At 36.7% G+C, this 17,677-nt stretch overlaps 1 protein-coding gene across 1 annotated transcript in view; it reads left to right on the top strand.

Moving 5' to 3' along the window:
- OTOG (otogelin) overlaps positions 1-17,677 on the top strand; it is a 79,870-nt gene that overhangs the window by 31,777 nt on the left and 30,416 nt on the right. Inside the window, exons 25-33 of the mRNA XM_064163604.1 lie at positions 3,033-3,171; positions 3,425-3,556; positions 4,514-4,660; positions 5,267-5,386; positions 6,245-6,361; positions 7,003-7,159; positions 8,153-8,179; positions 10,404-10,571; positions 12,689-12,967. Coding sequence (XP_064019674.1) covers positions 3,033-3,171; positions 3,425-3,556; positions 4,514-4,660; positions 5,267-5,386; positions 6,245-6,361; positions 7,003-7,159; positions 8,153-8,179; positions 10,404-10,571; positions 12,689-12,967 — 1,286 coding nt within the window. The remainder of the gene's footprint in view (positions 1-3,032; positions 3,172-3,424; positions 3,557-4,513; positions 4,661-5,266; positions 5,387-6,244; positions 6,362-7,002; positions 7,160-8,152; positions 8,180-10,403; positions 10,572-12,688; positions 12,968-17,677) is intronic.

Here is a 17,677-nt window from a genome sequence, read left to right as displayed (position 1 = left end):
CACTACAATAATAAATTAAGGGGAGAACTGAGCAGCATTGTGTACTGAGCATAGGATAAGATAAATGAGCCACTAATTTTAGTTGTGTGGCTAACATAATCAATTGACTTTTAAAGGAAGTATTTCAATAGACAAAGGTTGATAGGCTCACTCAAACACATGTAGAAACCTATTCTTGGGCAAATGCAGCATGTACCCTATAGGTATCTATATGTCTATATATTTGAGTAAGCTTCATAGAGCTAAGAGATGAAAACATACCATGTTTGCACAATCCTGAAACAATTTTCTTTCATGATAATCCCTGCCTGTTTCCCTCTCTGGCCACTGTTGAATGTTGCAAGCTGGCACTAAGCAGCTCCATTTGCCTTATCAGAGCCTCAGAAAAATCAACTGTACTATCACGGAATTGTAGAATGGCTTGAGATGGAAGAGACCTTAGAGACCATCTACTCCAACCTCCTGCCATGGGCAGGAGTGCCTCACAATGAGACTCAGCTGCTAAAGGTCTCATTCAGCCTTGCCTTAAACATCACCAGGGAGGAGGCATCCACAGCCTCCCTGGGCAGTGTCTTTCAGAGTCCCATCACCCTCATAGTGAAAAATTTCCTAAACCTACTCTCCCTCAGCTTAAAACCATTCCTTCTTGTCCTGTTGCTAGACACCCTTATGAAAAGTCCCTCTCCAGCTATCAAGCATCATCATAGTGATGAAACCTCCAACTTCTCAGGAAAGCAGTTCCTTACTTTTGTGCCCTTCTTTTAGCTTACCAGGAACATTTAATTTGTATCACCTGGTAAACTACTATTCCTGGCCTGCACGGCTCAGTATAGCTTAGTACAGTGAAGGCTTATCCAGTCAGCACTAATCACTGCCTTGTCTGGATGTCATTGCCCCCTCCAGCCTTGGGCTGACTGCCTACCTCTGCCTTTCGTCAGGTCCTCAGTATCTGCTCTAGAAGATATTTGTAGCCCTTTGGTCGACTGGTGAAGCGACTTACAAGCCATCTCCACTGGGCAGGCAGGTAAAGCGACCCGGGTTATTCACCCCCTTGTTTCCAAAGGCCTTTCCAACTGGACCTGGCATGGGACTGCTGGCATCAGAAATAGCTATTACACCCCTTTAATCTGTGTGAGACTTCACCAAAGGCAGCAGCAGTGCAGGCAGAGAAACACTGGATATTTAGCCTTCCCTTTTTTTTTGAGGCCAGGCCCATAAATTATTTACGAACCCTTAATGCTGTCATGACTATTCTAATCTTCCATACCCAGAAGCCAAGACACATTAAGTGATAATGAGTTTTTGGCAGTTTCACTGAAAGTTAGAAAATCTGCCACAAGCTGTGCTTGATACCAAGTGTAGCAAGTCTTTGAGACAGTTGTGTGTATGCAGGGGCGTAGTGATAAATCAGGGGCAATGCACATGTTTGCTTGTGCACAGCAAACAAGAAAACAACTTAGGCACTCAGAGCAGTCATAATGGCTTCAGTGTTTAGAGCATAGAAATGGCGTTGATATTTAATATTGTATTCATATCTGATATAGTATTATCAACATAACGATGAATCTGGTTTCTCTACTGAACAATAAAATGGCAAATAATGTTAATTTCTTAAATTGACAAAACTATCCCTGGCATGCCAGGAATGTTCAGCCTAAGATCCTGGGTCAGGCTGAATTGCAGTTCTAGGTTTCCCAGTTTTTGTTTTGCGTGCAACTGCTTGGAATTTTTGTTATGTGCTGCTAGCTGAAGGTAGCATAGCAGCAGTTTGGTGCTGTGTTGACCAAGGTAAGGTAATTGCTGCTTTTCTGAAAACAGTATTCTGACTATTTCACATGATAGCAGTACGAGCAGAAAAGGAAAAACTAAACTGAGAAAAAAATTGCTGCTTGGTTCTTCACTTGTATGTGTTGCCAACCATTAGTGATTTATGAAGTCAGGGTAGTACTTCAGTTATAAAATGTGAAGCATTCTTTTAATCAGGAATTTCAAAATTCAATATTTTTGAGATTAAGAGTAGATTTGTGCAAAAAATTGTATCACATGCTGTATTTATCTGAACCTATATTTACAAAATATACCTGTGGTAAAGCTATACCAGGCATCAGCTCTGCCGTCTTTGTTGACAGGAAGTTTTTTAACTGTCCAGGTGATTTAGAAACATAAAAAGTAACATTAAAAAAATGCATCAAAACCCAACATTTGGGGATATATGAAATTAAATGATACCCTTTATTTAGAAATCTTGCATCATTTCTGAAAATGCTATTTATATTGCAACAGGGTGATGCAGAAAAAGTGCTACAGAGCCTTGCTGCTAGGCAGTTGCAAAGCAAAAGTAATTCAGAAAGGTGTGAGTAGTCACTTAGTATATGTATGACTAAAACATCTGGGTGCTCAAGGTGAGAGTACTCAGAACCTGAGCTATTGTGAAAGCTCAGCACAAACAAAAGCTGAGTGAAGCCAAGAAAGCCCAATAACCCAAACCATGTTTTTTTTAAGCAAACTAAGCACCAAAATAGTGATACTGAAATTTTTTCTTTGTGCTTCTGTGAAATTCTCATTTAAGCAGAGACTGTAGTAAAAGGACACATTGTTAATACTAGGGTTCAGCTTGTATTGAAAGAAATTATCTGCGAGAAGTCGAAAAAGAGAACTTTATCTTTTGTGGCACATAACTGATGTGAGTGACCAGAGAATAAATTGTATTGCTTCCAGTGGCATTGTTTGTTTTCTTGTTTCAACGAAAGAAATGCCCCTCAATGTCTATATATTCTGGCATCTGTAAATTTTAACAGGAAGAAACACAAGGTGTATGAGTTCCATATGTACTTTTCCCCCCTTATCCAAGTGAATCAATTTATATGTATTTTATATGTGCAGCTTTTAGTGAGCATTTGAAAATGCTTCTGTGTGCAGTCAGCATATTTGCATGACTTTTGGGCTTTGTTTTTTTCTTCTCACTACAAGAGCTGTAATCATTTGTCTGTGGCTAGAATTGATATTACCATTATTGGTCATACGTTTTTCAGCGTTTGCCAGCATGGATCATTCCAGTGCTCCTTCCATCCTTGCCCATCAATGTGTACTGCATATGGGGATCGGCATTACAGAACATTTGATGGACTCACATTTGACTTTGTTGGAACTTGTAAGGTTTACCTGGTTAAGGTGAGACTTTTTTTTGGTAAAGCATTTGTGAAATGGCATTTAAAAACTTTTTACTTAATTCCATTCTGTACATTTTACTGAGGCCTACATGCTGTTTTTTAAGGTTTGCTGTTGCTTAGAGTTTGAATCATACACGACATAATAATTATACACTGAGTGTTCTGATAATTTGACTATATAATGAGATACATATTTTTATTAGTATATTTTAGTAGTATATTTTAAAGTATCCTTTTATTTTTTTTTTCTTCAGGGTACTTCAATCAGTTTTTCTGTTGTTATAGAGAATATTAACTGCTTTAATACGGGAATGATATGCAGAAAAAACCTTTTCATTAATGTTGGAAAATCTTCTTTAATATTTGATGATGAAACTGGAAATCCAGTAAGTTTCAGCACTGATCAAACGATAGTATATGTACTTCTCAGTTTTGGTTTTTTTTTGCCTTTCATTAGCAAAAACTTGCTATGCTGTGCAAGTAGTATGTCACAGCTGGATTGTTCAGTGGAAAGTTTAAAGAAAATGTTGTCTGTATTTCCCCAAATGTTAGATGAGCTGATTGTATTTCTTTTGTTTAGGCTTCATTCCTGTTTAATGCCTTAGGAAAAATGCAGGTATTTTTAAATCAGTAGGAATTTTGCTAATAATTTCACTAGAACTAAGAGTTTCATCTAGTTTGGAATGTGTAGGAAGCAATACATTCCATTCCCTGGTATATCCTCCCCAGCCTGACTTCAATTTTTGTTTTGGCCAAAGTGCAAAGTCTATTGCTGTAAATATTTAGTAATTTTAGTCTAAATAGTATTATTTACAGTTTATAGACTATGCAAGGGAAGTTGTGTCTCTTCACAGTCACAAGTTATTGTACAGTGATATGAATAATTTCAAACCTGGTTTGAAGGACAGAAGAACACTCTCTGGCAATCTCTGGGCAATTTAGACAATCTGTTATTTTTAGATGATACTTCATCACCTTTATACTTACCCATCCTAAAAAAAGAGGATGTGGCTAAGACCTTCTGAATGCAGTGGTGTTTAGGTGAAAATTGTTGCCAGGAACCTAAAAAATTACTTATATATATATATATATATATATATATATATATATAAAACCTCCCCAATGAACTATTAACTTTTAAATCTTCACTCTAGTTGCTGTTTCTCATTCTGTGAATTTGATATAAAGTCAACTTTTAAAATAGGAAAAATCCCTGTGTTGCCTTTCTGTTTTTGGGCTGAGAGTGATGTTGTTAATTTTGGTTAGGTGTGTTATTTCCTGTCAAATGAACAATTTGTGAAGACATTACTTACATTATAGCTGTCTTGTTTTATTTCCAACAGAGCTTATCTAGTCACATAGATGAACTACACCAGATACAGCAATGGAAAGCTGGATTTTTCACTGTTATTCATTTTCCCAGTGAGCACATCACCATTCTTTGGGATCAGAGAACAACAGTTCATGTACAGATGGGTCATCAGTGGCAGGTAAGTGGAAGTCAACACTCATAGCTGCATTTCTTAGAGGTATTATGTAAGTCTTAAGTAAGATATGTTCTCATTATTCATAGAACAGACAGTGTGCTAGAAACTGAGTAGGAACTCAGTGGTAGAGTTGTGGAAAGAATCATTCATCTATCCTGTTAATTAAAACCTTTCTTATTTGCTTCTTTTTTTTTTTTTCCCAGTCAGTATTTACTGTCTAATCTCTCTAACAACAGAAATAAATGTCTGAGACAACATTCTCCTTCAGTACCCTATATGAGTGGAGTGTTATTTTGCTGAAGCATAAAAAAGCACATACCTAGTGAAAAGGCACTTCTTCAAGGATTGACTCTTTCTCAAAGGCTTGGAGATACTTTTTGAAAGGAAATGACATTATTATTTTCAAAACACAATATTTTCCATAGCTTTTTTATCATAAAGAGCCAAACTGTTTTGGCTGATATTTAGCTGAAAAGGATGAAATCCTGACAAATTTATTAAGCCACTGAAGACAGGAACCTAGGAAGCAAGTTTTCCAAGGGGTTGTGCCTAGTAGTGTTTTGTGTCATGTGGAAATAGATTTTTATTAGTTTGTTTGTTTATCCCCAGGGTAAATTGACTGGATTATGTGGAAATTTTGATCTGAAAACAGTAAATGAATTGAGGACACCAGATAACTTTGAATTAACAAATTCACAAGAGTTTGGAAACAGTTGGACAGCTGTAGAGGTACAAACTAAAAGGAATGAGTTTGCTTGTAGATTTTTTTTGGCTATTATATAGTATAATTTATCTAGAATTAAATCAGAAATTCCTTCCTGGATGTGTCAGACAGGCAGCAATGCAAATGGTCATATCAGTGGTTTTTGCAACTATCGTAATCCATTAAGAAAAAGGAAATTATCACCTTTTCTGCACTCATGATTGTGTAGAGATAATTACTTTACAACTGTTCAATCAATGCCAGCAGAAACACTTGTAGATTCCGAATATTGTATTTTTTTTTCCATAAAGGAAGAGTTGTGGGTTCACTTTAGACTGTGTTGCCTGTTAGGCTGCTCTTTGATAGCTTGAAAATACGTAACTTTGAAACCATAGCAATAGAAGGGAAAAAAATCACTTTTTTCATGTGCTGTACTGTTGAAAATTGAACTTCTAAAATGTAACATGTCCAGTGGTGTTACAGAAATGTTGCTTCTTAGTAATTGGAGAACAAGATGCAATTTCTGACACTTCTAATGGATGTCATCCAAGTGAAATTTGTTATTTATGTTAGCTACACTATTCCGGTGTAAGGACTGCAGATTGGGACTGCATGGCAGCTTTGTTTAGACCTCTATGTATATATGTGTCTTTCTGATGGTCTCAGGAAAATGAAATATTTCTTCAGATTGACCTTTTCTGCAGGTTACCATCCCCTTTTATTTCCATATCTTAGTCTGGCTTTAGTTTCAGAAATGATTTATTTATTTTGCATTTTATATGTCTTTTTAAAAGAAGAAAAAGCAAGTTTTTTGAACTTTGCAAGTTCAAATAGAATGTTGTTATCAAGCAAGTTTCTTGTCTTGATTTTGCCTTCTGGTTCAGTGTGTTGACAGCTCTGACATTCAAAATCCATGCAGTATGAATCCTCTTAGAGAGCCATTTGCCAAGAAGGAATGTGGAATACTGTTAAGTGAAGCATTTGAAGCTTGCCACCCAGTGGTGAGTTTGGGTCGATAAAGATGTGAAAATTAATCATTAGAGAGAAGCTTTACTCTTCAACTGGCATCACTTCATCTTTTCTTGCATTACATAATAACTTTGACTACCAAAGCAAAATAGAATGTGAAGAAAATCTAACCCATACCTTTTCAGGTTCTAAAACATGAATGTTTAACTGGGCCTGTTCTGAGGCTGATCTACACTTAGCTGACCAAGACCATAAGTCACTTAGGCACCAATTTACTATTATAGCACTATAGTGCTTAACTATTTCTTACATTTTATATATATCTAACTTTTATAAAGCTTCTGAGATCTATTGATTTTTTTTTAATCAATTCAGAGAGAGTTTCTCTTATTTCAAAAGCTTCTTTATAGGTTTAAATATTACACAAGCTTACATGAGCATTTTAGTGTGCATGTTCCTAATGGATCATTGATTCAATTGTATTACTAAGTACTGTACATGATTTTATGATATGTTCTAATAAACTGTTTTTCTTGTGTTTCAGGAAACATTTAATTTAAAATCCTTAGTGCTTTGAAATAATATATTAATCTAAGAGTCATAGTTTTGTTTTGAGGTAATTGTAGCCAGTGTCTATATGAGTATTTTTGATAAGTGATATTTATGTTTCTAGATTGACGTCACCTGGTTTTACTCAAATTGCTTGACAGATACATGTGGTTGTAACCAAGGAGGTGACTGTGAGTGTTTCTGCACAAGTGTATCAGCATATGCCCATCAGTGCTGCCAGCATGGAGTTGCTGTAGACTGGAGGTCCCCTAGAGTGTGTCGTAAGTTTACTTATCTAGCGTTGCCAGTGGCTGCCACTGTCTGCATTCATGAGACCCAGACATGAAAAATCAATTGTATTGTCACGTGTGGCCATGAATTGAAATACTGAGCTACACTGGTAGGTGCCTCTCACTGCCCTCCATTTTCATTTTAGTCTAGATGGGTTATGTGCCTCCTTCCATATTTGTGGGTGATACTCTCCTATTTTTACTTCCTTGTCCTGTGATGTGAAAGCAAAAGTTGTGAGAAGTCTGTGTTAAGACGCAGAGTGCATCTCTCAAACCAAAGTCACAGCAGCTCAACTTCCATCTACAGGACAGCTTCACTTTGTAACAGACTAGGAAACATAGCTGCCTTGGTATTACCCTCAAAGCAAGTGTGAAATGTAAAGATCTTCTGAAGAAAATCCAAGTAGGCTTTTAAAACAGGATTTCACCATCACTTTAGTATTCCTATTCAGCAGTGCTCAGAAGCAGTAAAAAAGCAGAGGTCTTTTTTTCTGTGGCATTTTGTACAAATGCCTGGCAGCAAACAGTAATTTCCCTAAAGGTGTGATTTAAAAGGGTGAGATATAAAGAAGGGAAGGAAACAAGCATTCTTCTTACTTTTGCACTTGTACAGAGCGTGCAGCTTGCTCAGTCACACAGCACATTTACCATAAAGTGAGAGGATTACTCCGAATTTTTGGTAGAAATGGTGCACGAGTTTTAATGTGAACATGAAAAGACAGCAAAACTTTACCACTAGGGGTCAGAAAAAGACAGCTGTAGGTATATAAGCTCACTAGCTCTTGCTAGAAACCAACGTTTTATTGAAACCAGTATAGTTTAGACTTGTATTTTATTTAAAGCATTAAAATGAATATTTGGCAATTATTTTTGAGTATGTTTGTGTATGATCTAACTTGCCCAAGCATTTGGCTTACACCTTAATTGTAAAGCTTATTTATCTGCAGAATGCCTGCAACTGTTTATTTTATTTTTCTTTTTTAGCTTATGATTGTGAATATTTCAACAAAGGTAAGTCCTAAGCAGCTGATAAAATGTCTAGAAAATTGGAGATTTTTTAAATATAATCTTAGTGCTTCATGTAAAAATAATTATGTTAATGAAAAAAGTTGTTATTTTAAAAGCTGATATTTTATTTTGCAGGTTTATTTTGCTTTTTGAAGGCTTTTAATTTCATTGGGGGTTTTGTTTGTTTGTTTCAATAAAAAATGGATTGCTAGGCCTTTCACAATAATATTTTTAAATCATCTTTCCGTTTATGGATTATGATTAAACAATTGCATCAGTAAGTAATTAATAGACAGTTGAACTCACTAGTAATAGTCACGCTACTTGTTAAGGCATACTGCTGTTCAAATTTGGTGTTCAGTGAGACTGTTAAACCTGTGGTGCTCTCCTGGGCATCCTCCAGAGGGAGCTGGCTATTAAGAGATTTCCACTTTTTCTGCCCAAGTGGGGAGTAACTCTCTGGTTAGGCATATTTTAGCTAGCTGTAAGTTCCTGAGCAGCAAGCATTGCTGAGGCATTAGTATGGCTCTCAGAGAGATGTGAAACTTGCACAAAGTGCTAAGTAAACCCCGAGCTTGCACTGGGTGCTGTGTGGCTTTATTAATGCTGGAATTCATATTCAGCCTATTTTAAAGTTCCGTTGTGAATGTCTCCATAGTTAGACATGGCACACACACAAGCCCTGCAAGCCAGCCTGATGTGTGGAGTGGTCAGGACTCCTGCTATTTATTTTATGGCTCTTTTTATCAAGCTCATGTAGAAGCCTGTCTATCCAGATAGTTTGTGATATTTTGGTCTTCTGTTAGACTCCGTGTTGCAGCAACTTGCCCCCAGAAATATTTCAGAGAAGGACTGAGTTTAAATTGGAAGAGACTTGTGCAACATGCCAGGTTCTAACACCATGGCCAGGAGATGTGCATTTCCTTTGTAACAGAAATGGCTATCATATATTTCTTACTTTGTTTCTTGCTACTTTTTGCTAGTCCCCCTCATCAGTATTCAACATAGTATGTTTTGAAGCTGATAGTGGGGAAAAAATGATTTATTTTCTACTTCAAATATAACAGCATTCCCCAGAATTACTTCATTTTGGAGACAGGAAGGTTAAGAAACTGTCTTACACCAGAGAGAGAGTTTCTCTGTTACTTTGTCATGAATCCAGAGTGAAAGGCAGGAGCCTTTTGTCTTTGTTAAGGGGAAATTCTCAACTGGTAGCTGTGGTTTCTCAAGCTTTGGATGGGCCTGAAATATGAGCCTTTAACATGTAAGAACACTTCCAGAACACTGGATGTTTTAAGTAATATTAATGATGATTTTCAACTGCCTGCGCTGAAGGTAACCAAATATCACTGTACAGGTTTAGCTAGGCATGGGCTTGTATCCTGTCTGCTTATTTGTGCCATTAGAATATAAAACTTTGCAGTGCAGTCTCAGAATTTCAAAAATCTTAATACACTTGCGTTAAACAGACTAGAGAGAACCAGAATACAAAGGCAGGCTGCAAATTGCAGTCCAAACTTCTAACCTGTTGGAACAGATTTTAAGGTTCGATGCAACTATGTACTGAGAAGTCCTGGGATGCTTCTGCCTTAGATATATGCTTGCTGTGTCCTGTCTTGTGAATAAAATGGTAGTGAGGTGTTGCTCAGATATGCTCTGAAATATCTGGTTTTAACAGAGAGTTTTATAAGCATAATTTCGATTATCGTTTAAAAACAAACCTAAAATATGTTTCTGCGGTGAAATTGGAACTAAATGAGCAGGTGGAACACTGTGTTCTGTTTATGTCTGCACTCAAGATACTCTTCGATACTTGATAACAACAAATGTTTATTCCCTGCAAAACCCTTCACACTTTGGACAACAATAAAATGGATTTTACAGAGTACTAAGAGGTGCATCATCAGTTCAGCCATACAGGGATTTCAGAGTGGTCTGTAGAACATTGTTTACTACAAAACTGAAGTTGATGGGAAGGAGGAAAAGAAAAAGCTAATCAGGAATCTTGAAAATTGAAACTAGGTAGCTTGGTCAGTTTTTAGAACAGATGTTTCCTGAAAGAGTTGGGCTGTGTTTTGGTTGTCACTATAGGTTAGTGTGTGGCACCTAGAGCTGTTTTCAGAGTGGAAAGATGATTTTTGTTGTGTGCTGTGTCATAATTTTTAGAGTTCAAGCATTTGTGATACTTGCCATGAAAGATAATTCAGATTTTTTTTTTTCTCAACAGCTCTGGGAAAAGGCCCATACAAAGTGGTCAGCTATTTGGATGGAGAATTTGTAATGGCAGTGAAATGGGTGGATGGTGTTGTTTTTCCAGTGAGAAATGAAGATATTGTTCCTGGACATGCAGTGAGCTTTATGCTCACTGCAGGACTTTATAAACCCAAAGCACATGGTAATGGCACTGTAACCTAGGCAAATTCTGCCCTTGAATATAAGTCTACATTTAAGAGTATACCTGGGTTAAAAAACAAACAAACAAACAAACAAACAAACTATATTTGTCAGCATATCTGCATATTAATATTGTCTGCCAAGGTTTTCATTTGGTTTAATTAGATGATTACAGCTTTATAAATAGATACTTTCAGTTGAAAAGCAGCACTGCCCCCAACCTTCAGAAGCACCAAACTGGTGTGTAGCCCAGTGCTCCAGATATGCATTGCTCCCTCCAGCATTGCTCTGGCAGAAACTGAACACAGGAAAGTCTAGGAGAGAAATTATGTGAGAAGAGTTATTCCCTTATTCACTGAAGTTGCCACCATGGCTCAATGTCTACCTACTTGTACAGAGATGGCATTGGCACTTACCTGAACTGTGTAAGGATACCTACTGCACATTTATCTCCTTCATGTCCTGAATTAAGTTTCCACAGAAGGAATGTGTTGCTTAAAGAAGTCTTGCACACATTCAGAGAGGTGGAGAAAGCCTACAAGAGTGTATTCAACACTTTGTGACATTGAAATGCTAGAGTGGTCTGCACACACAACTTTTATACCACCAGAGCCGTTGAGTCTCTGCACGATTTTACTGCCTGGAGTCCCCTATCAGCTCTTTGGACAGTCTGAAGGTGGCTGTCTTTGTGTAATTAAAGAAGAGATATGGGTCAGTTGAAAAAATGACAAGCATTTGATTAGTAATACTGCTGTCTGTAGATCTGACACAAGAAGTCATGTAACAAAATATCCAGGGCCAGACTTCTTTTATTAGTCATAATTTTGAGACACTTGGACATTACATTCAATTTGGGTTTGGAAAAGGATGGTCAGTTCTGCTGTCCTATTGCCTCAATTTCTTGCTAAGAATTTAATTTGGCAAATGGAATTTGTGCTTCTTTGTCAAATTTGAGTAAATTACAGGCTGTGGAGGAGTTTGTACAATCAGTGTGGTGTTTTTCCTATCCATATCTTCATTTATAAGACGTTCTTGGTTCTTTGGTACCTTAGAAAAAATCATGTGTTTTATCAGTTTCAGACAAATTGTGAATAATGGAAAGTTTAGGGCATTGATTCATTGATTTGCTATAAGGCAGTTATTATAAATCACACAGTCCATTGGTACAATTGCAACAGCCAATTAATAAAATACATATTTCTATGTACCGCTATGTTTTTAAGACTGTTTATGTTCAGAAGACAAGTTGGTATTCCAGATGTGTTTAATAGAAATCATTTGTTATCTATACATTAGATTATTGTCAGGAAATGCTAGCCAGGCCCAGATGGTTAATTTTATTTTAAACAGTAGTTTAATGGTTGTTTCCAGGAGAATAGCAGGTTTTACAACAACATAGAAGGAAGTAATTCTGTGGGTAACATATGCCTGTAACAGACATAAGATCTACCACTCTGCAGTTGATTGTACAGAGGCTTGCTTGAAATCAGCAGTACTGTTTGCAGGGTAAGGTATCATGTGGGCACATTTGCCAGAAAACGGATTTTACTATAACCTTCTTAAGGGAAGGATTAGAGAGCTGGCTGCTTAGAAAAGCTGAATGCAAAATACATCTCTGTAATTTGTTTTTAATGAAAGGCTGAGCTCTTAAGCTATTAATTCTTGATGGCAAATGTTACTTGTAAAGTTAGTTAGATGGAGTTAAAATTTTTATTAAATAAATGGTTTACTGAGACCTATCAATTAAAGTTCTCCTTGACTTAGAGGGCTGCACTCCTTTATCATGTTAGGGGCAAATGTCTTAATCTGCTTGTATTTCCACTGAAATATGTAGTGTATTTAGAAAACTAAATCCCCATCAGAATCTTTGCTCTGGCAGAAATGGAATACAGGAAAGTATAAGAGAGAAATGATGTGAGAAAATCCATATATTCTACACTGGAAATATTCAAATTATTGTCACTGGAAGGAGCAAGGTCAGCTTTCTTTGCTCATGCCTCTAATATTGGTAGAGGTACATCAGAATAAGTTTGGTTTATTATGCATATACTAACAAGTAAATGAGATCTGTGTTTTTTCTTTGTGTTTTGTTTATTTGTGGTGTTTGATTCTTTTCAGATTCCAGCTTGATTTCATTTGAAACAGCTGAGAGACCAAATTATTTTCTTCAGTTGGTCTCCAATAATACTCTTGTTCTTTCTAAATGGAAAAAAAAAGAAGAGTTTCACAACAGCTCTACATTTGTCATTCACAAGGACACATGGCTTCCAGGATACAGTTCCTTTGAGTCATTTGCAAAACCAGGATACTTCATCCACATTTCTGCCTCTTCAGTTCAGCTTTTGAAGTACCACCATTCAGAGGAGTTCAGACTGTCTACCCTTTTTAAACTTGTAGGTAGGTAGTTAAATTTGTGGTTTATGAACAGTTTGTTCTCTGAAAATGCAGGCTAAACAGTATTGGCATTTCCAGAAGTGATGAGATTGCTTACTTCTTCCTACATCACTGGGAGCTGTGGGGAGTCTGTGAAATGCAGGCTTAAAATCTTCTTGCCTGAGCTTTATAGTGAGGATGAGATTTTGTTTCCTGGTCAAAAAACATTAAATGTTTTAACACACAGCTTTGCTGTATTTGCCAACTGGTTTTGGAAATACATAGCGTGGTGTATAGATCTGGGCAATACTTGCTTCATAGGGGCAATACTTGCTTCACAGATAGTGAGACAATTCTTGAGGAGTAGAAAAATCATGGTGTTGAATAATGGATTCACAAAGGGAAGAGAAAAGTGCTGAAAGTGTCTCTAAAAGCTAGGTTCTGTGGAAGATGTTTTCTCTTCCTTTCCTTTCAACTGTTTTCTGTATAGTGCATTCTCATTGCAAGCTTTGTAGCCTCCTCAGAGGTTATGCCATCTGGTGCAGAGAACACTGCCTGTAAGTTACACCTCTCAAACCCATTTGCCTGAAAAACATGTTGACTTTTATCTTCATATCCACTCAGAGGCTCTACCTTTTGAAATGTTACATTCTCTTGTTTCAGAATCAGTCAAAGAAGAGATAGATGCTTCTTCTTGGGCATTTACATGTCTGTTTTTCTAATGTTTCTTGGACAACTACAGCTCTTGAATATGTAATAGAGAGCATTTTACCTTGAGAGATCCCCATTTTTGTAGCACTCCCATTTCACTGGGACACAAGGATCAGAAAAGTAGGAGGTATTCTTAGGAGCCTTTGCAGGAGCTGAAGACAAAATTTGCTTTCACAAGAACTGATGATGAAAAATCACACTTTAAAAAAAAATCACCAGTGAATCTCTTTCCTTTTTTTTTGATTAATAAGGAAAAGAAAATAACTGTTTTCACAAGTTCTTAAACACTTGGGAACTATGTGCTAAAACAGAGATGGCCTTACAGGACAACTGTAAGATGCAAGAAGTGACACTGGCCTACGAAATAAAGCAAACCAGATTATTCATGAAAGCACCATTTGCTCTAGTGGCTTCTTGGTTCATTGGATACATCAAATGCTTTTATTACTTTATTTACTAGCAACAGCTAGTGTTTGCTGAAACCACTGGGCTTTGTGTGGTTGCATGAAATTCCAACATCACTGCAAGTGTTTATTTTCTAAAGCCTTTATTGTGCTGTAATTGTAGATGCATTGCTTATTTGTGTATCAGAATATTTTAATAGGCAGTACCACTTTTAAAAATCAGTTATTCTTTCTTTGAAAGTGAATGTTCTTTTATAAGCAAAGCAAGAAAATGAAATATTGTAACAAATGAAACATGGCCTGGCCATGGTTTACAATGACTGTGTTGAATTCTTAGCACAAATCCAAAGCAGGCACTGACTTCCATGACAGAAGAGGCCAACTGTATGACTTGTGGAGCTTCTTGTTATCAAAACATTGAATTAAAGTGTTAATGGTGGCATTGTGAATCTGTTGATGTTTTGCAGTGCACTGTGATGACAGCCTAATGCAGCTGTTGACTGGCACACTCCAACTCCAGAAAAAATGACAGATTTTGTCATTGCCAAATGCCTGCTGCCACTTGACAAATGCTTGTAATCACAGAGCTGTTGAGGTTTTTGAACAGCAGAATTATAGAGCTAATGGTATAACCAGGATGTTCATACAATATTTCAAGCAAGGAACTTTTTTTGGATGTAACAAAAATATCTCCTTAGTCTTTTATCTTTGAGAGAGGAATGAAGAAGGTTAAAACATGTTCTAATTCTCAGTGGTCATCCATTAACACAGAGTGGTATGTCTTCTCAAGTGTGAAGTCTTTACCCTCCAGTCATTATACTAAAAAATCCTATCTATGCCAATGGAAAACTAAAACAATTTACCTCAGCAAGTGGGATCAGATCAAATGATCAAGAGGCATTTCATTAATCACCACATCCGAGGGCTTGGGTTTCAGAGTTTTATAAGCAGAGAAACACAGGGCTCGAATCTTTCTCCGGTGCGCTTTCACAAGGGCCAGCCTGCTGATGTAGGGTAATTACATGGTCTAAAAATACAGCAGCATTTGTTTAAGTTAATGGAAAAGTTACACCAGCTCCAGAGTGCACAGGCAAAAGCATATTGGGTTTCCTGCTGACTATTGTAAATGCTTTGCATATTAGATCAGAAACCCTTGAACCAGGAACAGCTATTCCTGCGGAATCAGAGGATAAATATCGGGAGCAGAATAATAGGCGCAGTAAATCTCCTTGGCCAGAAAGTTCCTCATGAGACTTCTTCGTGTTCTGTGACGCATGTTCAAAAGGAGGAATTTTACATGACCTGATCACCACAGCAATTGATATGTGCCTGTTTTGAGTCAGCTGACGAGTCACTTTTTCCAATTTCATCGCAATAAATACCGTCACATTGAAATGCTTTGCCTATAAATTGCACAGAAGTGATGGGCTAACACTGCAAAGTATTTTCCATGAGAAGTCAGTTCAGCTTTTAAATTGGGTTATTTTCAGGGCACGTAGGTTTGTGTGCTATCCTGTACCCACAGACATATGAGGGTTGAGTTGGTAACTGCATTTGAATATTTAGAGTATGCTTACTGACAAGAAAATACATTTTGCACTTTATGCAGGAGTTTTTGCTGGCAATGGATTGGTCAAACGAAAGAATGTGCTTAGTCTGCCAGAGGCATAAGCAGAGGTCTCATGTAAGAGTCATCAGTTCAGATTTGAAGTTGTTGGAAAATTTTAGGATGTAGGGAATTGATATTTTAATGGATATATTTGCAGTTTTCTTACACTTTCTAAAAGTAATGTGCTTAAGCTAGTTACCTTTTAGCTTTCATAGAGCTGTCATAATATGCTTTACCCTTCTAAGATCACTGTGAGTTAATTTGATATATATATAAGGTAACTTGCCCTATACACATTCTGCAACAAAATTCTTAATAATGTTAGTTCTGTACTTTAATACATACAGCTAACTTGCTGTATGGCCTCTCTCAACATTTTCAGCTAAAATTAAATTCTGAGCATGCACCAAGTGTATGCACACTGCACAGAGGTATTTATCAGTGCTAAGTTCAATACAGTGTTTCTATCTTAACACGTTCAGAAACAGTGTAAAACTGAAAATGACATTACTTTTAATGATAAACTTCATTTACAAAAGTATCTTATACCTTAAGGCAGTTTTATACTTGAGATCACTACTTTGCTTACTCTTACCCATTTCCATAAGTAGAATTAGTTTTCTGAAATGTCCTGTTTTGCTTATAGTGAGTTGCTTTTAAGTTTGATTTGAGGCCATGTTTAATCAATCCAAAAGACAATGATGTGGGATCTAGGACTAGCTAATGCTGAACAACTGCTGTTGTACCTGCAAATCTCAGGTATATCACTGAGCACATCTCTTGGAATCATACTGAGGTTACAGTAGAATTATAACATCTCGCCTATTTATACCACAAGCAAAAACATTTGACCTCTCCTTTCTGACTGAATAAATAGGAGATTAAATAGTACATTAACAAGATTATATTCTTCTAACATCATGAGAGGAAACTTAAACAAAACTATTTGAGAGGTAGATAACTATACTTTGCTTTCAGTAATGTTTTTGCTGGGTACACAGTTCACTTTTTGGAGTGATTCTGGCTTACATTTCTCATTGCAGAAACTCAGAAGTCATAAGCAGAGTTTGTTAGTAGTTTGTGTGTGTTGAGTGAGTAGATAGGATTTCACGTTTCTAAACTTGTAACTGAGGTGATAGGCAATCTACGTTACTAAGCAGTGTTTTGCTGCTGTTATAAATAGAATCAAATCTAAAGCAAATTTTATTCCTACTAGATTTTTTGAAAAATTTGGTAAAAGAACAAAAGAGAAAACAGCACTGGGTGAGAGTGAAATTCTAAATGCTTGGTTTTTCCCCCTTATTTTAAAAACCTTTATTTTAAACACAAGCTTATGTTCATATTAAAGCATTTCACATTTTAGAGGGTTTTTTGGACATAAATACACATTTTTTGAGCATAACATGAAATTATTCACTATATGTGGATTCTCACAATGGTGAGAATTGGAAAGCCACAAAGAATGAAAATAAGAAATTACAGAGAAGAAAATGCACCTCTGGAGTCGATATGTCCCTAGGAACTGTGAGCTCAGTTGACATGTCAGCTGGAGCGACTGTCACCCAGGGCATAATTTACCATTTTGTGAAGGATTTGCTGTGTCACTGAAGAGAAGACAAATGTTGGTAGACTTCACCAGGAGATACATTGATTATTTTCTAATGCCATGACAAATCCTTTTGAGGAACACATGCTTGATACAAAAAGCTTGACTCATTATCTGCAAACTGTGTATCATTCTTTTGTTGTGAGTGTACTGTACTGTTGCACAGAGTACAGTAAGCTCATGTTACTGTTTGCTGGATGGGGAGTTTAAGTATTAAAAAAATGGGAAGCATGTGGGTGAAGATGGCTGATCAGCTTCCTGGCTAGCATGAAGCATTAGTGCCATGACACTGCCAAAATCCAGAGTTTCTGAGCTGTGGTAGTTTTTGTCATGGATATAGTGGTATTGTAGTAACAATAAAGATGAGTCTGGTCTGGTGTGGCAGTTCATGTCTAAAATCATTA

The sequence above is a fragment of the Pogoniulus pusillus genome, chromosome 24 (genome assembly GCF_015220805.1).
Source record: "Pogoniulus pusillus isolate bPogPus1 chromosome 24, bPogPus1.pri, whole genome shotgun sequence".
NCBI lineage: Eukaryota > Metazoa > Chordata > Aves > Piciformes > Lybiidae > Pogoniulus > Pogoniulus pusillus.
This window is presented reverse-complemented; position numbering and strand designations above follow the sequence as displayed.